Source organism: Canis aureus, chromosome 12, assembly GCF_053574225.1.
Source record: "Canis aureus isolate CA01 chromosome 12, VMU_Caureus_v.1.0, whole genome shotgun sequence".
NCBI classification, from domain to species: Eukaryota; Metazoa; Chordata; class Mammalia; order Carnivora; family Canidae; genus Canis; species Canis aureus.
In genome coordinates this window covers 4,350,869-4,373,540 of record NC_135622.1, presented here as the reverse complement: position 1 = coordinate 4,373,540, position 22,672 = coordinate 4,350,869, and the positions used below count along the sequence as shown (strand labels likewise).

Sequence of the window (22,672 nt, the reverse complement as noted above, 5' to 3'; positions counted from 1 at the left end):
TGGTCATTTCTCAGGTTTCATCTTATTTGATCTTGCAGTGGCATGTGACAATTTATCATTCTTTTCTCCTCCTTGAAACTCTTTATGTGGCTTCAAGGACACAACATTCTCCTAGTTCTCCCCCCCTCCCTTTTTAAGATTTTATTTTTAAGTAATCTCTACACCCAATGTGGGGCTTGAATTTATAATTCCAAGATCAAGAGTCGCAGGCTCCTGATCTCAGGGTTGTGAGATCAAGCCTGGCATAGGGCTCTGCACTCAGAGCAGAGTCTGCTTAAGACACTCTCTCTAGGGGGGTGGGGGTGAATGGGTGACGGGCACTGAGGGGGGCACTTGACGGGATGAGCACTGGGTGTTATTCTGTATGTTGGTAAATTGAACACCAATAAAAAATAAATTTATTATAAAAAAAAGAAATATAAAATATGAATTTCAAAATGCAAATTGTTAAATTTCATTTCAAAATATCTACAGTTGGAGATTGGTTAAAAAAAAAAAAAAAAGACACTCCCTCTTCCTGGGGTGCCTGGAGGGCTCAGATCTTGATCCCAGCATCCTGGGATTGAGCCATGCGCTGGGCCTCCTGCTCAGCAGGGAGCCTGCTTCTCCCTCTCCCCCCTGCTCATGCTTTCACTATCTTTCTCTCACTCAAACAAATAAATAAAATCTTAAAAAAAAAAAAAAAAAAAAAAAAGATTCGGGGCACCTGGGTGGCTCAGTGGTTGAGTATCTGCCTTTGGCTCAGGTTGTGATCCTAGGGCCCTGGGATCAAGTCCCACATCAGGCTGCCCATAGGGAGCCTGCTTCTCCCTCTGCCTATGTCTCTGCCTCTCTCTGCATGGCTCTTGTGAATAAATAAATAAAATCTTAAAAAAAAAAAAAAAAAAGACTTTCTCTGCCTCCCCTCTGCCCCCTCTCAAATAAATAAATACTAAAACAAAACAAAAACCTGCATGGTCCACCTACTGAGTCATCAGAGAGGTGCCCCTCTCCTTCTTTTCTTTACTATTTTTCTCAGTCCCATTTACTGGTTGCCCTACTGCCCTAACCTTCAAACTCTGGAGTTCCCCAGAGTTTCCTCAGTCCTTGGACTTTTTCTCTTTTCTATCTTCATACATTCCCTTGGTGACCTCATCTACTATGACTAGGATTTTTTTTTTTAAGATTTTTTAAAAAAATTTATTCATGAGAGACACAGAGACACAGGCAGAGGGAGGAGCAGGCTCCATGCAGGAAGCCTGATATGGGACTGGATCCTGGGACTCCAGGATCATGCCCTGGGCCAAAGAGAGGCGCTAAACCACTGAGCCACCCAGGCATCCCTATGACCAGGATTTTAAATACTATCTATAAGCTAACGACACTTATGACTGAACATGACTGAAACTACGCTGCTGACCTTGCCCTGGAACATATTTTTCCTGATAGCATTCCTAGGTCAAGAAACAGCAACATAGGGAGTGCCTGGCTAGCGCAGTCAGTAGAGCATGTGACTCTTAGTCTCCGGGTTGGGAGTTCAAGCCTCACACTGGGTGTGGAGCCTACTTTAAAAAAAAAGAGAGAGAGAAATGGCATCATCATTCTACTTCCTCAGACCTCAAGGTTTTGAATTTCTTTTCTTCATACCCCATATCCAACTTCTTAAAAATGATGTTTTATTTGACAGATTTTTCTTTTTAATTTTTTAATTTAATTAATTTCAGTGATATTAGTTTCAGGTGTATAAGACAGTGATTTGACAATTCCATATATTACTTGGTACTCATCAAGATTACTTGATACTCTTAATCCCCACTACCTATCCACCCTTCCCTCCACCCACCTCTCCTCTGTTAACCATAAGTTCATTCTATAGTTAAGTGTCTGTTTTTTGTTTTCTTTTTTTCCTGCTGTTTGTTTGTTCTGTTTCTTAAATTCTACATATGAGTGAAATCATAGAGTACTTGTCTTCCTCTGACTGACTTATTTCATTTAGCATGATACTCTCTAGATCCTTCGACTCATTACAAATAGAAAAATTTCATTCTTTCTTATGACTGAAAAATATTCCATTGTAAATATATACCACATCTTCTTTATCCATTCATTTATCAATGGACACTTGGACACTTAGGTTCCTTCTATAATTTGGCTATTGTAAATAATGCTGCAATAACCATAGAGTGTGTGTATTCCTTTGAATTAGTGGTTCTATATCCTTTGGGTAAATACTCAGTAGTGTGATCATAGGATAGTTCTAAATTTTTATTTATTTTTTATTTTTATTTATTTATTTATTTTTTAATTTTTTAAAGACTTTATTTATTCATTTATGAGAGAACAGAGAGGCAGGCAGAGACATAGGCAGAAGGAGAAGCAAGCTCCATGCAGGGAGCCCGATATGGGACTCGATCCCAGGACTGTGGGATCACGCCCTGAGGTGAAGGCAGACGCTTAACCGCTGAGCCACCCAGGCGTCCCAGTTCTAAATTTTTAAATAGAAACCTCCATACTGGGCAGCCCGGGTGGCTCAGCAGTTTAGCGCTGATTTTAGCCCAGGGCGTGATCCTGGAGACCCGGGACGGAGTCCCATGTCAGGCTCCCTGCATGGAGCCTGCTTCTCCCTCTGCCTGTGTCTCTGCCTCTCTCTCATGAATAAATAAAATCTTAAAAAAAAAAAAAAAAAAAAAAAAGAAACCTCCATATTGCCTTCCACAGTTGCTGCACCAGTTTGCATTCCCACCAACAGTGCACGAGGGTTCCTATTTCTCTACATCTGAGTGAACACTTGTTTCTTGTATATATATTTTTAATTTTAGCCATTCTGACAGGTGTAAGGTGATGTCTCATTGTGGTTTTTTTTTAATTTTTAATTTTATTTTATTTATTCATGATAGGCACACAGTGAGAGAGAGAGAGAGAGAGGCAGAGACACAGGCAGAGGGAGAAGCAGGCTCCATGCACCTGGAGCCTGACGTGGGAGACCCGGGATCGTGCCCTGGGCCAAAGGCAGGCGCTAAACCGCTGCGCCACCCAGGGATCCCCTCATTGTGGTTTTGATTTGCATTTCCCTGCACATCCAAACCAAAAGTAAGTCAGGCTACTATGTCATGTCTTCTTCCTATCAAACTCAGAAAACACCAAAGCCCCCAAGCATCCTGTGACCAGATCCATTCCTTCCATCCCCTGACCCCTCCGGAATACACTCCCACCTCAAGATCTACTATTTACTCTCTTCCTGGAAGGTTCTCACAGATAGATATGCAGATAGCTGCATGGCTCGCTCACTCACTTTCAGCCTTAAATGCCACCCTCTCAGAAAGGCCTTTACTCTCTGTCCTATCTGAAATTGCAATCCTTCCACACTGCCTGACTTCCTTCCCTGCTTTATTTTTCACATTAAAAAAAGATTAATAGGATACTTCTTAAAGCAGTTTTAGGTTTAGATAAAAATTGAGGGATGCCTGGGTGGCTCAGTGGTTGAAGGGCTGCCTTCAGCTCAGGACATAATCCTGGGGTTCCAGGATCGAGTCCCACATCGGGCTCCCTGCATGGAGCCTGCTTCTCTCTCTGCCTCTCTCTGCGTGTCTCTGATGAATAAATAAATAAAATCTTAAAAAAAAAAAATTTGAGCAGACATTATACTTACCATATACTTCCTTCTTAGTTTTCCCTATTGTTAATATCTTGTATTAGTGTGGTACATTTGTTGCAACTAATGAACCAATATTGACACATTATTAGTAACTAAAGTCCATAGTTTACCATAGGGCTTCTGACAAATGTATAATGTCATCTATCCACTATTATGGTATCATAGAGAATAACTTCACTGCCTAAAAATGCACTGTGCTCCCACAATTTATCCCTCCCACCATCCCAACGCTTGGCAACCACTGATCTTTTTACTGCTTCCACAGTTTTGCCTTTTCCAGAATGTCATATAGTTGGAATCATACAGTATACAGACTTTTCCGTTGGCTCCTTTCACTTTGCAATGTGCATTTAAATTTCCTGCATTTCTTTTCATGGCTTACCTTTTTTTTTTTTTAAAGATTTATTTATTTTATTCAGAGAGAGAGAGAGACTGAGAGGCAGAGAGACACAGGCAGAGGGAGAAGCAGGCGCCATGCAGGGAGCCCGACATGGGACTCGATCCCGGGTCCCCAGGATCACACCCCAGGCTGCAGGCGGCGCCAAACCGCTGCGCCACCGGGGCTGCCCTTTTCATGGCTTACTTAATTGCATTGCTTAATTTTTCTTCCAGCAATATCAATTCTAACATGCTTCTATTTATCTTATTTATCATATTTAGTTTGTCTTCTCTGTATATTTCATGAGAACAGGGATTTTTGCCTGCTTTGTTCACTGCTGTATTCTCAGTGTCTACAACAGTATTTTCCTCACAGACGGTGCTCAAGTAAGGATTGAATTAAAATATTTAAGTGAATGAACAGTGCATCTAATTCAAGAAAAAACTTCTATTCAGAACCCTCCTGGCAAAGGAATCTGTGAAAGTGTTTAGCTTTCTAGACCCTTAGGATTTCAACTCCACTGCCTTTGACCTTGTTTGGTTAATACATAACCTAACCTGTCGATGGCGCAGTTGCCTCCCCAATAAAATGGAGATAATAATAGTACCTCCCGCGCGCCGGTGTGGTAAATGTTATGTAAGTTACATGTACATGCAGTTCTCATCACAGGCCCCACACAGAGTGGTGTGCATCAGTAGTAATTATTAATCCCATACAGAAAGACGCAGAGAAGCTCTGCGCCACGTCCAGGAAGCTCCTCTGGGCAGGAGTGCAGGGGGGCCGAGCGCTGTGAGCTCGGGTCACTGCAGGCACACGGGACCACGGATTCCATTTGCCCACCACTTTACAAAGTCCCTGACGTTCCAAACGCGTTTAATCCTCACAAAAACAATCATGTCGGTGGGTATTATAATTCCCCATTCTAACCACGAGAAAAGCGGTCCAGGGAGGTCAGCGACTTACCCGATGGAAGCAGAGATTTCCCGGAGGCTCGGGCTCACATCTCAATACAGTGGTTATTACTCCTGCAAACTGTCGGGGCGCGCCAGAGAGGCCCGGATCCAGCGGTTCGGAGGTGCAGTGAGCCCTGGGCAGGGTCCCAGCCCTGCTCCTAATAACCCGGTCGGGGTGGCGAGCCGCGGAGGTTTAGGAGGCGGGCGGGCCAGCGCACGTGTATCCTTCGCGCAGCGTCCCCACCCTATCCCCGCCTCCAGGAGGCGTGGCAACAAAGCGCGGGAAAACCGGCTCCGGCTCCACCCCCACCCCGTGCTGGGGGCGGGGAAAGGGGAGTTATTAAATGGGAAATAGAGGCGCCGCGGCTCAAGCCCTGTCTCCGTGCTTAGGCAGCCCGCTGACATGCCGCTTTAAGACCCCGGTGGCAACGGCCCAGGCCACGCCAGCACCCTGACGTCACCTCTCCTCCACTTCCGGTGTGCGGGGCCGTCCCGGGCTCAGGTGCCGGCTCCTTCCACACTGCTCACTCACCCCCGGCCCCCGGCAAGCCCTCCCTCCTGCACAGGACAAGGTGCGGGTGGCGCCATCGCCCGGGACCATCCGGATAATGTGGCGATTTAGTGGGAAATCGCCAAGGAACTGGTCAACCAGATGACGTAATGTTTTGGGTTACGTCCCATTTTGTGACTTCTGCACAGCATGACTGACATTGGGCTTTAACTTGAGAAAACAAACGTATCTCCGCCATCCGGCCTCGTTCAGTCGGCGAGGCTCTCCTCAAAGTACCCACCAAATAGAAGCGGAGTTCTTCTCATTTGCATAAGCGAACCGCAGGCGTCGCGGCTTGCGGCCAATGGGGAGTGAGGGGGTGGAGATGCACCTGAGAGAGGCACCGCCTCGGGGGGAAGCGGGGCACCTGATTGGCTGCTCTCTGAGCGACGGGAGCGGCAGCCAGTCGTTTCTGAGACGCCCTGACGGGGCAGGTGGGCCCGGCACCACCAATGGGAGGAGGCGTCTTCAGAAGGCCTAGGCTTCTTGCCCAATGAGGCCGGGAGGGCCGTGCGGGGCCAGCGCCGAGCGGCAGTACTTCAGGCCAACCCCGCTCGGGGCTGGGAGGGGTCCCGTGCTGAACGACGGCGGCGGCGGCCAATGGCGAGTGCGGAAGCGGGCAGCCCGGACCTGGAACGCGGAGGGAGCTGAAGGAGGGGGAGGCTGAACCGGAGAGAAGCAGGAAGTAGCGGCGGCCTCGGGGAGGGCGGCGGCGGCGGCGGGAGCGGGGGAGAGACCGCCGGCTCCCGGGCCGCACTCGGAGAGGAACAAGTAAGCGTGCCCGGGGTAATACCCGCCCTTGGCCCCGCCCCCGGGGGGGCGGGTAAATACCCCTGCCCCTCCCCCACTTGGCCAACTACCCCTGTCCCCGCGCCGCCCCCCGGGGCGGCTTCTAGGAAGGCCCCGCTGCAGCCTCCATCCCGTGAGGCGGAGGGGTGAAACTCCCAGCCTGTTGAAAGCACAGCCCCTAGCCGGGTAAACGTGGAGGGAGGGTCGCGGTCCCCAAGTCCTGGCGCCCCGCGCCCCAGAGGCGTCCGAAGCACGGCCCGGTGACTGTGGCTGCGGGATGTCGCGACCTAAAATGGTGTCCGTGTTCGGGGGCGGGGGCGGGGGAGCCGGGCCAGGCCGGAGCGCAGCCTGCACCCCGACCCGGCGAGGGTCAGCGTCCGGGCCCGGGCCGGACTCGGGCTCGCGCCCCGCGCCGCCGCGCGCCCCCGGACCGCTCCTCAGCCTCTAGGGAGCGGCGGGAGTCCGCGGGAGGCGGCGGCTGTGCGGCCGGGCCGGGAGGGGAGGGGGTCGGAGTTGGGACGGACCCCGGCCGGAGAGCCGTCTCCTCCCGACTCCTGTCGGTCCACGCACCGCCCCGACTCCGGGGAACTCCTGGGCCGGGAGGTGCAGCGCTGCAGCTCCCTGAGGGCCTGGGCGGGCCGGGCCGTCTTGTCCTTCGTACGCCGGTAGGGAAGCGCGACGGGGGAAGCGCGCTGCGCCTCAGTTTCCCCGGAGGCTTCTCCGTACACCCCGTCCCCTCCCCGCAACCCCGGACACGTTCCCCGCGCTGGCCCTCGGCAGATGGCAGGGACTTAATTCCGCCCGCTGCCCAGCTTGGCGGCAGCCTAATCGCCCCCGGCCGCCGGCCCCTCGCCCTGCTCTGCAGGCCCCGGGCCAGGGAAAGAGCAGTGGAACCCCCTCCCGACCCAGGCCAGTTCGCGGTCTTCCTGTTCAGCCCCTTCCTTTGGCTTTTGGGGAAGAACAGAGGGCAGTGGGGGAGGGCCGGAGCCCAAGAGTCGGCGCACAGCAGCCGCAGACAGGCCTGGGCTGTGGGGTGGGGGAAGCCGCGCTGGCCTTGAGCTCCCGCTGCTTGGTGGACTGTCAGCTCCGGGCTATCGAATGACCTCCAAAGTCACTTGGACGCCCAAGGGGGAGCTGCTGGGTAGGCCGAGTGGGCAGATGTTTTCTCCTAGTCCCCACTGATCGCCCAACGGCAGTCCACTTTCTGAGGGCCGGGGTGGAAGGGAGCTCCAGTGTCTCCTGGTGCGCAGAGAGGCAAGAAGAGAGCCCCAGCTCTGCATCGGGCAGAGGCAAGGGGTGGAGGGCTTTGTTTAAAGCCAGAGACTGCAGAATTAAGTCAGGGCTGATGAGGGGAAACTTCCCGTTCTTCCTCTTGTTGGTATCCTCTTCCTCCACCTTACCGTGGTCCCAGCATTGCCAGCTGCCACCTGCAGGGACTATCTTCAGTTTCGGTCTAAAGGCTGGCAGGAGGTGAGAGAACTGGCCCTGGGAAATGGCTTGTATCCTGGGCAGAGACTGTAGTGACAGACTTCTTTGGTTACTTCCTAGACATAGAAACACTTGTGGGGAGACACTGGTGAGGAACAGACCCGGGTTCCCCTCAGCCTCTAGGCTGGTTGTGTTGGTTTAGTGCCACATGAGTCTTGTGGGGGGTGTGTGTGTGTGTGTGTGTGTGTGTGTGTGCGCGTGCGCACGCGCACTGGGACAGGTTGGGGTTGGGTAAGACTTCTTGAACTGGTGTTGCCAAGGGAAAATGAAAAGGGTGAGGAGTGTGAATTAGGAGCTCAGAGCAGGAATAACACGGGTGAGGGGGCTTGGCTTTTCCCCTTTGTGGCAGCCAGGCTTGGCTAAGTTACCCTGGAGCTTTGGCCCTGAGAGAGCAAGATGGGGAGGGAGAGAGGAGGGGCTGGCCCCGGGAGGGCCATGGCAGGGCAGAGGCACTCTGGGGAAGGTAGGTGTGCTAGCAGCAGGTGTTTGTGACAGGAGAGGCCTAGGCTGGGGCCCTTGTGACCAGGTTGCTGGCACGGTTTTCCCCTTTTCTCTTTATCTCTTTCTATTCCTGTGTCTTATTCTTTCCATCTTGGTCTCTTCTCTTGGGTGATTTCCGAGTCCACTTCTCCTTGTTAACCAAGCTAGATCCCCAGGTGCCAGTGATGACCCCAGGTCCCCAGACTTGACCCCTGACTCTTGTCCCTGACCTCAGTCGTAGATTCCCAGTGCTTACTCCTTCCCAGCTTGTTTGTCCCAGCTGTAATAATAAATCCTGCTCCGGGTTTTGACTCGCAGGGTTATGATTTGTATCATGCTCCGAATAACCCTGTGGTGTATGGATTACTTGCCTCACCTTTCAAAACTAAGGCAGTGGACATGAGGCCATTGATAAAGCTGCAACTAGAATCATTTCTTCCATCTTGGCTTAAGTCATTGTCCCTTTGAACACATGGCTTTCAGATCTCTCCAGACCCCCAGAAGATCCATGAAGATTTATGAATGGATCCCATGCTGCCATGAATGAGCCCTTACACCCAGAGCATGGTGTATATCTTCCTCCTTAATAATGGTATTGATTAATTGATTGGTTCTGTGCTGGGCTCAGGAGGGGCTGAGGTGATTTCAATCAAGATGTTCACTGAACTTCCTCCGTCTCTGTTACCCTTGTTTCTCTACTGTGTCTCTGAGAAGTTTCTTTTCTTCTGCTTTCTCTGAATCTCGGTGTCTTCCCTGGAATGTGCACATAACCTACCTTTCAGTTTTAGGGTTTGGCAAACCAGGTGCCCCCACCAGCTCTAGGATTTGTGATGTGGTAAAAGTGTACCCAAGGAGATTGCGCATGGTCCCAAGAGGATAAATATGGAGATCCTGAGGGAGGAGGGCCAGGGTTCCTGCCCTCAGAGGGCTCAATTTCTTACTCTTTTTTCTGTTTTCATCAGGTCTGGGACCTGCTGCCATGGGGGATATGAAGACTCCTGATTTCGATGATCTCCTTGCTGCTTTTGACATCCCTGACATCGATGCCAATGAAGCCATCCACTCTGGGCCAGAAGAAAACGAAGGGCCTGGAGGCTCAGGAAAGCCGGATCCTAGTATAGGAGGTGACTCTGGAGAAGCACCGGCAGCAGCTGCCAGGGACAGCCCTGAGGTGCCAGCCCAGGCCTCTGATCACGGCCTGCCACCGCCAGACATCTCGGCAGTCAGTGTCATCGTCAAGAACACTGTGTGTCCTGAGCAGCCTGAGTCCCCAGCTGGGATTTCAGGAGGAGATGGGCCCCGGGCTGGGGGGGTGACTAAGGAAGGGCCTGTGGGGCCTCGTCTGATGCAAAATGGTTTTGGGGGCCCTGAGTCATCCCTTCCAAGTACACCCCACTCTCCAGCTCCTCTCAGTGGGGGTACCTGGAAAGAAAAAGCTATGGAAGGCAAAGCTACTTTGGACCTCTTTGCTCATTTTGGGCCTGAGCCAGGGGAGCACCCTGATCCCCTCCCTCCCCCAGCACCTTCCCCACCTCGGGAAGGGGCCATGACCCCACCTCCTTTCCCCTCTCCCTTTGAGCTGTCCAGGGAGAATGGCCCAGCCTTGCTGCCACCTGGTTCTCCCCCAGTACGGGGGACCTTGAAGCAAGACAGCTGCAGCCCCCTTCATCCTCAGGGCCTGGCCGGGCTAGGCTCTAGCTTGAGCCCTGAGGCCACGGGTATTCCTGCCAGCGCCTCCCCTCCCCAGGTTGCTGGGTTGCCCTTCTTCAAGCAGTCTCCAGGGCATCAGAGCCCTCCTGCCTCCCCCAAAATGCCCTGTTGTCAGCCCCTGAAGGAAGAAGAGGAGGAGGGGCCGGTGGACAAGCCTTCCCCAAAAAGTCCCCAGAGCCCCTCTAGTGGAGCCGAGGCTGCAGATGAGGACAGCAATGACTCCCCTGCTTCTTCCAGCTCCTCAAGGCCTCTCAAGGTGCGGATCAAGACCATTAAAACATCCTGCGGAAATATCACAAGGACTGTAACCCGGGTCCCCTCAGACCCTGATCCTCCTGCCCCCTTGGCTGAGGGGACCCTCCTGGCTGAGGCTGGCCTCCTAAAGCTATCCCCTGCAACCCCGACCCCCGAGGGTCCAAAGGTGGTGAGCGTCCAGCTGGGTGACGGCACGAGGCTGAAGGGCACCGTGCTGCCTGTGGCCACCATCCAGAATGCAAGCACTGCTATGCTGATGGCAGCCAGTGTGGCCCGCAAAGCTGTGGTTCTGCCAGGGGGCACTGCCACCAGCCCTAAGACTATGGCTAAGAATGTGCTAGGTCTGGTGCCCCAGGCCCTGCCCAAGGCGGAGGGGCGGCCAGGGCTGGGGACTGGGGGGCAGAAGGTGAACGGTGCCTCAGTGGTGATGGTGCAGCCTTCCAAGCCGGCCACCGGGCCAGGTGCAGGGGGTGGCACGGTGATCTCGCGGACCCAGTCCAGCCTGGTGGAGGCCTTCAACAAGATCCTCAATAGCAAGAACCTGCTGCCTGCCTACCGGCCCAACCTGAGTCCCCCCGCCGAGGCCGGGCTGGCCCTGCCTCCCACGGGCTACCGCTGCCTCGAGTGCGGGGACGCCTTCTCACTGGAGAAGAGCCTGGCGCGGCACTATGACCGCCGGAGCATGCGCATTGAGGTCACCTGCAACCACTGCGCCCGCCGCCTGGTCTTTTTCAACAAATGCAGTCTGCTGCTGCATGCCCGAGAGCACAAGGACAAAGGGCTCGTCATGCAGTGCTCACACCTGGTCATGAGGCCCGTCGCCCTGGACCAGATGGTGGGGCAGCCAGACATCACGCCCCTGCTGGCTGTCCCACCTGCCTTCGGACCTCCAGCCTTGCCTGCCCTGGGCAAGGGTGACGCGGCTGTCGCTGGCGCTATTACTGCTGTCGCCGCCGAAGCCCCTGTGCTGCCACTGTCATCTGAGCCGCCTGCTGCCCCTGCCACCTCGTCTTACACATGCTTTCGCTGCCTAGAGTGCAAGGAGCAGTGCCGGGACAAGGCAGGCATGGCCGCCCACTTCCAGCAGCTTGGGCCCCCGGCCCCTGGGGCCAACAGCACTGTGAGTTGCCTGTCCCAGCTCTCCCCGGGGCTGGAGCCCAACGCTCTGGGAGTCAGATCTGGGAAGATGTTGGGGGCTCGGTCAGGGGAGGTCATGGGGTCGGGCCTCTCCTTGCTGACTTACCTTGTCTCCACTCCTGTTGACAGGTATGCCCAACCTGCCCCATGATGCTTCCCAATCGCTGCAGCTTCAGTGCCCACCAGCGCATGCATAAGAACCGGCCTCCCCACGTCTGCCCTGAGTGTGGGGGCAACTTCCTACAGGCCAATTTCCAGACCCATCTCCGGGAGGCCTGTCTACATTTGTCTCGCCGTGTAGGATACAGGTGCCTCCTGCCTCTCCTCCCTGGAGCCTTGTGACTGTTTCCCCACTGCCACCTCCTCCCCCCACCCCCTGGCACTTTATGGCCTCGTGTGTCCCAGCACCAGGCTTTGAGCTGGCCTGTCAGGGAGAGCCCCATCTCCTGCTGAACCCCTCAGCCTCAGATTGGTCTGCTCTTGCCCTGCTCCCGTGGAGAGGGGAGAGAACTCCGGTTCGGCCTCCATAGGCCTCCGGCTAGGAGCAGGGCCTGGGGGACAGGCTGGAGACACCCTGCCTCACCTCAGCGCCCCCTGCCCCCCAGGTGCCCCAGCTGTGCGGTGGTGTTCGGGGGCGTGAACTCCATCAAGTCCCACATCCAGACGTCGCACTGCGAGGTTTTCCACAAGTGCCCCATCTGCCCCATGGCCTTCAAGTCTGCGCCCAGCGCCCATGCCCACCTCTACACCCAGCACCCCAGCTTCCACACGCAGCAGGCCAAGTGAGACCTGGGAGGGAGCAGGGTGGGCTGGAACGGGGTCGGGGTCCTGATGGGCAGGGTGTCTGCACTGTCCTCTCCGCCCACACAGGATGATCTACAAGTGCGCCATGTGTGACACGGTCTTCACTCACAAACCCCTCCTCTCCTCACACTTCGACCAACACCTGCTGCCCCAACGTGTCAGCGTCTTTAAGTGCCCATCTTGTCCTCTGCTTTTTGCCCAAAAAAGGACCATGCTGGAACACCTCAAGGTATAGGAGACAAGGGACAGAGGCGGGGTGCTCGACTGTGGGGGGTTTGGGGAATAGAACCCTCAGGAAGTGCTGGTGGGGAAGCCGCAAGGCCTCTGGCAGAGCCAGGCCCTCCCCCACAATGGCTGCCCCCTTGTCTCCCTCTCACAGAACACCCATCAGGCTGGGCGCCCGGGGGAGGACAGTGCTGGGAAAGGGGCGGCGGGTGCCCTTACAAGCCCCAAGGCTGAGCCCGAGGAGTTGGCTGTGTCTCGGGGAGGAGCAGCTGCCCCTACTGAGGAATCCTCTTCATCCTCGGAAGAGGAAGAACTGCCCAGCTCTCCTGAGCCTCCTCGCCCAACCAAACGGCCCCGGCGGGAACTAGGGAACAAAGGCATCAAGGGGGGCGGTGGGGGCCCTGGAGGCTGGACCTGTGGCCTTTGTCACTCCTGGTTTCCTGAACGGGACGAGTATGTGGCTCACATGAAGAAGGAGCATGGCAAGGTGAGCAGGGCTCCCTCGGGATCGGTCTGTGGCCATGGGGAGTGGGGTCTTGGAGCCGCGCTCTGAGGCTCCCTACGCTCTGCTCTCCCAGTCAGTGAAAAAGTTTCCCTGTCGCCTGTGCGAGCGCTCCTTCTGTTCCGCCCCCAGCCTGAGGCGCCACGTCAGGGTCAATCATGAGGGTATCAAGCGAGTTTACCCATGCAGGTAACCCTTGCTCCCTCATGCCCACATCCCCTTCCTCTTTCTGACCAGCAAGTGACCTGCCCACCCCATACCCCCAGCCCCACTAAGTACTTTCTGACCTGTGTCTCGTTTGAGTAGACTAGAGGTCGAGGCCTCCCTCTGCTCTGGCCACGGACCCCTGGCACCCACCCTCCCCACTTTCCCCCTCTAGGTATTGCACAGAGGGAAAACGCACCTTCAGCAGCCGCCTGATCCTGGAGAAACACGTCCAGGTCCGGCATGGCCTGCCACTTGGGGCCCAGTCCCCTGGCCGGGGTAGTACCCTGGCTCGGGGCCCTGGTGCCAGAGCCCAGGTAGGCTGAGGCCCAGTCTGCTGTGTTGAGAAACCATAGGGTTCTAGTCCCTGGCCTCAGGAATCTAGGAGGGGGTGCTAGGGTCAGTTTGGGGTGATGAGGAGGCTTAGTTTCCTCCCTCTCTTCTCCAGGGGCCAGGACGGAAACGCCGCCAGTCCTCTGACTCTTGTAGTGAGGAGCCTGACAGCACGACCCCTCCAGCCAAGTCCCCCAGGGGTGGGCCTGGAGCTGGAGGCCATGGCCCCCCACACTACCGGAGCAGTGGCTCAGTGGAGCAGAGCCTCATGGTGGGCTTGAGGGTGGATGGCGGTGCCCAGCAGTGCCTCGACTGTGGATTGTGCTTCGCCTCCCCTGGCTCTCTGAGCCGGCACCGTTTCATCAGCCACAAGAAGAAACGGGGTGTGGGGAGTGTGGGTGCCCTGGGCCTGGGTGAGGGGGAAGAAGAGGCCCCTCTTCCACTGAGGTCTGACCCGGAGGGTGGAGAGTCTCCTTTGCTTGCTTCTGGAGGCCCACTTACCTGTAAGGTCTGTGGCAAGAGCTGTGACAGCCCACTCAACCTCAAGACCCATTTCCGCACACACGGCATGGCGTTCATCAGGGCTCGGCAAGGGGGCAGTGGGGACAACTAAGCCTGGGCCTGGACTGACCAGCCCCCTCCCCTCCCTCTGGGTCAGGAGCCTGGGCCGCTGCTGCTGTCTAGTCCCTGGGCTAGGGATTTCATTCTAATTCACATTTTGTTCAGCTCCTCTCCCCCAACCCCCCCGACACACACGCTTTTGAGGATTATAGTGATTTGCAGTACCCCCTCCCCTTTCGGGTTTGGCCCTTGGGTCCTAGTAGAGTGGGCCCTCCACTCCTCCTTTCTGAGCCCAACACTAATTAGCTTCCTGCTGCAGACCCCGTGTGGGTTGAGGTGGGAGGAGGGACTTCCTAGGCCTGCTAGATGGGCCCAGGTAAGGCCCCTGATGGGGCTCTCAGGATGCTTCTCCTCAACCCTCAAGGGCCTGGCCCTGCCCCTGCACCATCCCTCAGCCTCCTTGGCAGTTGAAGCCCCCCCTCCCCCGCAGTGCCTTTCACTTTTTTTTTTAACCCAGAAATCCGGGGTGGGGGGGGGTTGGTAGGGACGAGTCCTGTCAAGGGGGAGCCCAGGGGAGAGGAGGGGACAGGCTCTCAGGAATCCTTTATTCTTGTAGTAATAATAATACTAACAGTGGGGAAATGGGAGGAAGAAAACCAGACCATTAAAACTGCTCGTGGTTTAATCCCCATCCGGGCTCCTCTTATTATGTGACCAGGACATTGTGGACTTGACAGGGAGGGAGCGAGGGTCAAAGCTGGGGAGGCCATTCCTGGGACAAGGTGACACTCCTTGACCGAAGCAGGCAGGCAAAGAGCAGTCTTCCTCTACCCCATTCTCTGTGGTGCATTTGCACCCAGGACACTGAGGCATCTGCTCACACTTCACCTACCCGCAACCCGAGACAAATACAATCTAGAAATGACACAAACGGCTAACTAAGGACTTTATTTCAAACAAAAATTAAAAATAAAAAGTTGAGAGCGCTTTCCCTGGGTGGGGGAAGGGATCAGGCCAAGGAACTCCCTGTGACTAGGTGGATCTCCTCGTCCACTGGAGGAGCGGTGATCCTTCCCTTCCCCTCCCCTGGGATGGGGAACCTCTGCAAGTGCAGGACCCTGTGCCAGAGCCCACCTGACAAGGGGAACTTGGCCTGGGCCAGTAGCTGGGAGGGGACAGAGTTGGGCAGCAGCATGGCCAAAGGCCAACCATAGGATCAAGCCTCTGGACCGAGAACCTACTCCTGCCCCCCTCCCTCCACTCCCGGGACCTAGAACAGAGTCGGATGGCCTGCAGAAAGAACCTCATGGACACCAGCCAGAAGAAAGGCCCCAGTGCCCCTCATGTCTATCTCCTCTGTTCTCTGGAGGGCAGCGAATCCTGCAGTCTGTCAGGTGGTGACACTGCCACCACTGGGGGCAGGGGAGCCCCTGCAAGTCTGGGCCCTGCCGCTGGCTCTCCCACCCCCCCCCCTGCAAGCTCTACAGTTATCACATGATCCTCTGTATTTCTTGCCTTCCATTTCCCATGGGTGGGGTTTCCTGGTTTGGGTTTTCTCAGACAAGGGCCCTCCCAGAGAAGGTCCGCTGAATCCCCCACCACTCCGGGGCCTGAGAAGGAGAGTGTCACATGATGCCATTGGTGAGGTACTGGAAGCCGTCATAGAGTTTGGTGGTGATAGACCGCATGCTGCCATCTACCATCTGCTCCACCAGCAGCTGGAGCTGCTCCTCAGTCATGCTCATGTGGAACCGCTCTTTGAGGTTGCGGATGGTGCTGGAGCCATGGAAGCAAGGAAGCTGAGAACCTGGGGGAAGCGGTGAGGGCGCATGGGGTCACGGGGTGGAAAGTGGAGTGGGGAGGGGCAGTGGTAACAGCCACAGCAAGTGATACAGAGGGAGCCATGGCTATCTGAAGTGCCCCTTCCCTCCCACATCAGAGTGCTCCCTGACCGTGGATCCAGTTCTGCCTGGGAAGAGAAGGGGGAATTGGGGGGGGGGGGGCTGTCTTGAGCCCATCTTCATCCCACACTCCTAAGCCCCTCTAGGTGAGGGTGTGTGGGAAGCCAGCACCACATGGACCCTGGTGAGTGTGGAGGGAGCAGAGGCTCAGGACCCAGAGGGAAGGCTGGGAAGAGGGGCTGGGGAATGGGCCCTGAGCTGGGCACTTATCTGGTTGCAGGCCTCTGCCTATGCTACGTCTGACACTCACAGATGACCTGGGCCACCGTCATCACGGGGCCAGACAGGGATGCTCCCGAGCAACAGCGACAACCTGTGGGGTGGGGACGGGGATGGGGAGGAGGAGGAGACTGGCAGCTCAGCCCAAGTGTGCATGGCAGTCTTGAGGAGGGGGATGGAGACTAGGGCCCAGAAGAGCTGGGAGAAGAGAGATCCTGGACAAGAGACTCTAGGTGGCAAGGCAGTGAGGAAATGGCTCAGTAAGAGTAGATCAAGGTGAGTGGAGAGGAAATACTTTCAGCTCATGGGGAGGAGTGGGTGTTGGGGCAGAGAAAGGGGCCTGGGGACAGGGTAGTCAGTGGTCAAGGGCCAACAGGGAAGGAAATGGTGACCAGAAACACCAAGGTTGGCAAGAACAGAGCCAGAGGGACAGAAGGGAACAAAAATTTAGGAGGACAAGGGATGGGAAGACAGGGAGGGACCTGGAAGCAGGAGATGGGGCTGTTCTCTCCCAGAGGGTGGCTAAGGGGTAGTTTCTGCAGTCTGGGCTCCCGCCCCACCCCCCGCCCCCATCCCTGGGACCCAGAGCTTGGTTAGGAGTTAGGAAGAATGTCCCAAAGGACAAACTGGCAGCAGAGCTGAAAACCTGGGACACCCCACCCCCAGTCTTGAAGTGGAATCCGCTTCTTGGAAGTTCCATGCCCCGGGGCTCCAACATAAGTGGAAAACCTGAAACACTATGGGCGCAGCCCTGTCCCCAGACACCTGACCTCTTCTCAGCCCACCTTGCTGCATGATCTCCACGATCTGCACCACTTTATCCATGTGCTTCCGAGCAGCAATCAGCCCCTGCAGCATCAGCATCTTGTAGTAGTTGAACATGTCGCCATCCAGGCCCCCCATCACCTGCGAAGGGAGACTTGTGTGTGCACAGGGGCTCACAAGCCAGCCAGGACTTCCTCCATCAGGACAAACATGCCGAACTCTCTGACTTCCCCACTCTCTTATCAGCCAGGAAGCCTCCTGGGACAGCTAGCCCTGCCCTGGCTCCCTGCTATTTCTATTCTGTTTGTCCCTAATTTGGGGGGAGCCCACAGCTCCCTCTTCCATGACAGAGAAAGAACACAGCAAGGCACCGCTCCTTCCTGACTCACGTCCACAAACTCTGTGGTCAGCTTAAAGGCTGACGTCTCAAAGCCCAGGTTTCGGGGTGAGCTGGACAGGATGAAGCCAAAGTCGATGTGGATGATGTGGCCTTCTGCATCCAGAAGGATGTTTCCATTGTGTCTGAGGAGGGGGCAGAGGAGAGAAAGAGGCAGTGGTAAGTCTGACTGAGGCGGGAGCCTCAAGCTGCAACGCCCTGACCACGTGATACCAGGTTAGGGGAGCCTCCTGACAAATTTGTTGCTGCCTACAACTCTGGGCCCCACCTCTTAGAACCTAGAACTAATCAGTGGAAAGAAGGGAATCAGAGAAGTAAACTAAGTATCTGGGGTCTGAAACTGCCATCATTAGGATTTTTTTTTTGAAATTGCAATTAACAACTTAGAACAGCTTAAGAATATCCCCATTTTCTAAAAGTCATGCTTCTAGCACCCAAAGCGATCCCCTCTGAATAGAGAACCTGGAAGGAAACAAGGAAAGGTCTCTGTAGCTCCAGCCCATTGTCTCAGAGGCCTAGCCCTGGCATCAGTGGGAGACCTCTAGTCAGAACCTACTTACCTGTGTTACTGGTAATTCCTGTCAGCCCGCTGCAGAGCAGAGCCCCTCTAGAAGAGTGGGCGGAGTGGGGTTTAAGTGAATAGTGTGGGGCCTCCGAGGACTAGGCTTTAACCATATGGTAAGATCCCTTATGTAAAATATCTCAGGAGGCAATTACTAGGGGCCTGCTGCAGGAAGAAGACTTAGAGGGAGATAATTCCCAGGTCTTTGTGATTCCCACATGAATGGCCAGCAGAACGAGGAACAATTAACATGCTAAGCATGTGAGCCTGGCCCATTCAGCCTAACCGACTCCCCCTCCGAGCCCCCACCCCCTACTCCATGTCAATAGAGGCTTTGTTAGGCTAAGAGCTCTGGGTCTGGAGCCACCTTCTCTAGGTTTGGCCTGACTGGCCACAATAGGGGGACAGAGGGAGAAGCAGCCCTATCTCAGTCCTTCTCCCGTGGGGAAAGGATTACAAATTTACCAACACAGGCACCATCTGGGGAGCAAGAAAGGTTCTAGATGTCCTCATCCAACCTCTCGTTTCACAGGTGAGGAAACGGAGGCTCCTTGGTGCACAAGGTCTCAAAGCTAAGGAGGGGCAGCTTCTCTCTGAGCTGCTGGAGTTAGCTCCTGGCTGCAAAGCCGTTCGGGGCTTGTTCTGAAGCAGGTAAGGAGACCTTGCACCTGACTCCAGTCTGGGGCCTGTCATTCACTGTTGCCACTTCTTTCCAGTGGCTGATTTCATTCACAGCTACACTACATCCATTCTTTTTTTGAGTTCTTATAAAAGGTTTATCCAGCTGCCTGCCCCCTCTGCCTCTTTAAAGGGATGGACTCTAATCTTCCAAACATACTAGTTTTCTACAGGAGAGCCCAGAGGCATGACTAGCACCTGCCTCCCTGCCCTCCATTTACTCAATCTGGGGCTCAGCTCTAGGCTCTCTGGGCCCTGGGTTCAAAATCATACCTCTTCCGGGACAGTCTAAAGCTTGCAACCAAATTTCCCATCAGCCTGCACATGCAGAGCCTCTGCAAGCTCCCCGACCCTTATTTCCCTCACAAGGAAAAGCCTGCCTGAAAGGGTTTTTGTCTGGTTTTAATAGAAGAAGAATGGCAGGCACTTAATAAATGTTAGATTTCTGATAAGCAGCCCTGTTAGATCTTCATGTGCTGTCATGTCACGAGAACCCCAGGAGCACCAGCCACTGCATCTTTGCCTTCTCAGGAGGCTGCCCTCTGCCCAGTGAGAGGTTTAACTCACAGGAGCATTCACGGTGCTGACCCTGAGTCACTGAAGACCGTCTAGGAAAGCAAGACCCTAGGCGGTGTAATTATCTCTGTCCAACATGCTTGCCTATATGTGAAGCTGGACCTCACAAAGGTCAGTGTGATAGTGGGAGAAATGACAGCTCTGGGCAAAACAAGAGATACTTAAAAGTTTTGAAATTCAAATGTTGGAACAAGAGAGAGAGTTCAGGGCTGGGAGTTGCAACTGTAGAGCCACCATGTTCCTCATACCCACCTTCTCTTTCTCTTTCTACCACTACCCTCAGGCCGGACCTCGGTACCTCTTGCTTTGTTGAAGACCTGGTTATGTCCAACCTCACCCTCAGCGCCCTGAGGGGGGTCACTACACACAACCTGGATCTTGTCACTCCTCTGCCTGCAAAATAAAGCCCCTTGACCTCATAATGAAGGCTCTTCTGCCCTGACCTCAGCCCACCTATGATGCCACTGCCTACTACTCTGCCAGGCAGTGGGGCCCAAGCTCCCAGTACACAGTGTTGTCCCCGTGCCTCAAGTATCCTTCCCCCACAGCTTTCCCTGTCCTCATTCTCCTTTGTCCCTGACGACCCTGCTCCTTTCACAAGTCCTTTACTTCTCTGCCCCTGTACTCCCTGTTTAATGGCACACAAATGTGCTTTCATTCCACTTTTACATCTAGGCAACAGGAGGTGAAGAGTAAGTGAGAACACTCACGAAGGAACAAGGTTAGGATAAGGAGTTCACCCACCTGTCCTTCACCTGCAGTAGGTAGCAGACCAAGCAATAGCCAGCACAACTCTGTACGAAATTGCGCTGGGCACTGAGGAATGCCTCAGTGGTGTAACTGCCATGCTCCTGCAGGAAGTAATCAAGCAAGGAGAGCTGTGACTGCTTCTTCACCTGGTGAATGGATACAGCATTGACCACTGGTTCAATCATGCCACTGTCAGCAGAAATCACAAGGATCTTGTATGGCTTGATCCACAGGGGCACTCGCTCCTGTTCCCAAATGGACTGTGAGGAGACACAGATGCATGCCACTGTCATCTTTCCAAACTAGGGGAAGGGGCTAAAATCCCCTCTGTCCCCAGCCTTGGATGATTCCCATGCTTGTGGCCTTGGATTCTAGGCCATCAAGTGAGTAAAACCCATTGATCTCACTGAGGACCAGGGAGTTGTGAAAGTCCAGGGCTCAACAGGATACTGGGAGGTATGGAAGAAAAGGCACTAAGTAGGGCAGCCCCGATGGCGCAGCAGTTTGGCGCCGCCTGCAGCCCAGGGCGTGATCCTGGAGACCCTGGATTAAGTCCCACGTCAGGCTCTCTGCATGGAGCCTGCTTCTCCCTCTGCCTGTGTCTCTGCCGCTCGCTCGCTCTCTCTCTGTGTGTCTCTATGAATAAATATATAAAATCTAAAAAAAAAAAAAAAAAAAAGGCACTAAATAGAAAGCCCCAAAAGGCAGGGAGAACAGGAAACCACAGACACCTCACAAGCATAGAGAATGTGGGCCATTAATCCAAATTCAAATAATAGGGAGAAGACAGGAAAGGATTTAGGTCCAGAGAAAGCCTCTTAAGAAAATGACAATATTTACAGAAAGAAGAGGATTAACAGGTGAAGTTGCTTGCAGGCGACCAATCCAAAGGTTCAAGGAATCCACATCTCAGCACACTGTAAACCAACTGCCGGGACTAAAGGACAAATCCAGTCCCCCAAATTGAGAACATAGCAGGTGCATGTCACTAAAGGGCCACGAGGGGTCGCTGTGGAGCTAGCTGTTCCAGTGGCTGTACTTCCTGGGGAAGGAGCACCAGCTTTCAATGGACTGGGCAGGAAGCTGGTCTCCAGCAGAGTTCCCTGTGGAACACGCTGCTTAACAATCTGTGTGCTCACCTCAGCTGGGCTGAGTTCCCTTTCTTCCTTCCTCCCTCTTACCTGCAGTTGCTTCAACACCTGGAAGGCCAGGAGCTCCTGCCGAAGGTCATCCCCACACTTGACAATAACTGACAGAAGGCGCCAATTGGGGAGGTGGCCATAGGGGGAGCCTTCTCTGATCCGCCTGTGAACAAAGAAGCAAAAGGTGTCATAGGACTAATGCCAGAAGGCTTCTGCTCAAAGTCCAAACCAAACTCCCCACAGGGCAAGGACTCAGACGTGTGGGACGCTGACAGCTTGGGAGAGGCTGGAGGACAACATATGCCACAGTGAGTACCTGTGGTCGCCTCTAAGCTTTGGGAGGTGCCTAGGGACCACCCCTTCCCAACTCACCTTACTTTCTCCTGCCAGGGCTCTTTTAGAGCAACTGCAGAAGGGTCTTCCGGGTCTCGTCTGAAGGCTGTGGGGGTGTGAGCCAGCTGCTCGGAGAGCCGCCGTCTAGCAGGAAGAAACTATATCATTTGCTTGGAGGAGTTACCCCAGAGCCTCATGTCCCTGTCTAAGCTGGCATTTCCTGCACTCTTTCCTTGATTCTGGGCACACAGAGATAGAAACCTGGGCTGAGAGTTTTGCTAACCTGGTGGTTTGTAATCATGTTGCAATGCAGGTTACTAGGCCCTCCCCATTCCTCCATCCTCGACCGACCCAGACTCTGATTCAGATCAGGTGTGGCTCTGGCATCTGCATTTCCAAGAAGCTCTCCTCCCTCTCCCTTAATTCGGACAGTTGTAGTCCTCAGACCTGCTCCAAGAAATGTTGCTCTAATTCCTTCCTCTGGTGCTTTCATCCCTTTGGAGTCCTCTTAAAACGTAACTTCCTTCTGTGGGAGCCCAGTAATTTCTCCACCTGTACCTTCACTGCCTCAAGTTTGGTGGCCTCAGGACAAGGACAGAGTAAGGAGAGAAAAGAAGGAAAGAGGCTGACAGACAGGAAGGGGACAGAGATAGGCAGTGCCTGAGAGGGATGAGGAACTCAGGGCAGGGTGGTCTGGCCATACCGGATGTCCCCTGCTGCTATGAACACAGGCTCCTTGCTCTCCTGGCTGGTGATGCTGTCCACAGAGAACTGGGAGATGTTGTCACAGCTGTTGGTGTGCACTTCAGGGAGCTGGGAGAGCAGAGGCCACAGGTCAGAAGTGCCAAACACGGGCCTCACTTCTGTCATCTGCTCCTCCAGTAACTCTGTGTGCTTGCTGCCTCTGCATCATGATCATTCCCCACTTCTGGACTCTGCTCCAGAAAGCATGCCCTACTTGCACACCATCCTCACCACTTGGACCCCAAACACCTGGGCACTTACAAAGCCCTTACAGCAATGCTTCTTTAAGTATGAACTACCTCCTCAGAATCACCTGGAATGCTGCTAAAATTCAGATTGCTATATCCCACCATCCGTCTGAAGTAGAATTACTGGGAACGAGATCTGGAAGCCTGAATTTTTAACAAGTTTTCCCCAGAAGACCCCCCAGTGTACTCAAGTTTGCGCACCACCACCATGACTGCCACAGAAAGCTGGACTTGTGGCCTTCCACTAGGAGTTCTCCATGGCTACAGCTGCATTCTCCCATAGGGTCCAGGAC

The 22,672-nt window shown here is 54.4% G+C and overlaps 2 protein-coding genes and 1 long non-coding RNA gene across 12 annotated transcripts in view; 1 reads left to right on the top strand and 2 right to left on the bottom strand.

The window, feature by feature from the left end:
• LOC144280374 (uncharacterized) overlaps window positions 1-5,957 on the bottom strand; it is a 40,396-nt gene extending 34,439 nt beyond the window's left edge. Inside the window, exon 1 of the long non-coding RNA XR_013348788.1 lies at window positions 4,977-5,957. This is a non-coding gene — a long non-coding RNA (uncharacterized LOC144280374). The remainder of the gene's footprint in view (window positions 1-4,976) is intronic.
• A 97-nt stretch (window positions 5,958-6,054) lies between these two features.
• On the top strand, window positions 6,055-22,430 carry ZNF687 (zinc finger protein 687). 6 transcript variants are annotated; one of them, XR_013348784.1, is made up of 11 exons: window positions 6,062-6,287; window positions 9,236-11,358; window positions 11,505-11,683; window positions 11,981-12,157; window positions 12,246-12,408; window positions 12,559-12,891; window positions 12,983-13,095; window positions 13,286-13,427; window positions 13,559-17,505; window positions 18,441-18,559; window positions 21,298-22,430. XR_013348784.1 is itself a non-coding variant. In XM_077842268.1 (9 exons), exons 2-9 carry the CDS (start codon window positions 9,253-9,255, stop codon window positions 14,054-14,056), a joined length of 3,711 nt encoding a protein of 1,236 aa, XP_077698394.1. In that variant the 5' UTR covers window positions 6,357-6,491; window positions 9,236-9,252; the 3' UTR covers window positions 14,057-14,695. The 6 variants fall into 6 exon arrangements, 3 of the variants coding, with proteins under 3 accessions (XP_077698396.1, XP_077698394.1, XP_077698395.1); XR_013348783.1 differs by having other exon boundaries at window positions 18,441-20,295; XR_013348782.1 differs by having other exon boundaries at window positions 18,441-20,295; window positions 20,755-22,430.
• The window catches only part of PI4KB (phosphatidylinositol 4-kinase beta), a 26,459-nt gene continuing 18,720 nt past the window's right edge, over window positions 14,934-22,672 (bottom strand). For 3 of the 5 annotated variants that reach the window (XM_077842279.1, XM_077842280.1, XM_077842277.1), the window contains 8 exons: window positions 22,091-22,200; window positions 21,427-21,531; window positions 21,094-21,217; window positions 19,907-20,172; window positions 17,339-17,471; window positions 16,970-17,090; window positions 16,216-16,278; window positions 14,934-15,811 (listed from right to left, as the gene is read on the bottom strand). In XM_077842279.1, the coding sequence (XP_077698405.1) occupies window positions 15,630-15,811; window positions 16,216-16,278; window positions 16,970-17,090; window positions 17,339-17,471; window positions 19,907-20,172; window positions 21,094-21,217; window positions 21,427-21,531; window positions 22,091-22,200 (1,104 nt within the window). In that variant the 3' untranslated portion in view covers window positions 14,934-15,629. The remainder of the gene's footprint in view (window positions 15,812-16,215; window positions 16,279-16,969; window positions 17,091-17,338; window positions 17,472-19,906; window positions 20,173-21,093; window positions 21,218-21,426; window positions 21,532-22,090; window positions 22,201-22,672) is intronic. The other 2 variants (XM_077842278.1, XM_077842281.1) reach the window with 1 other exon arrangement.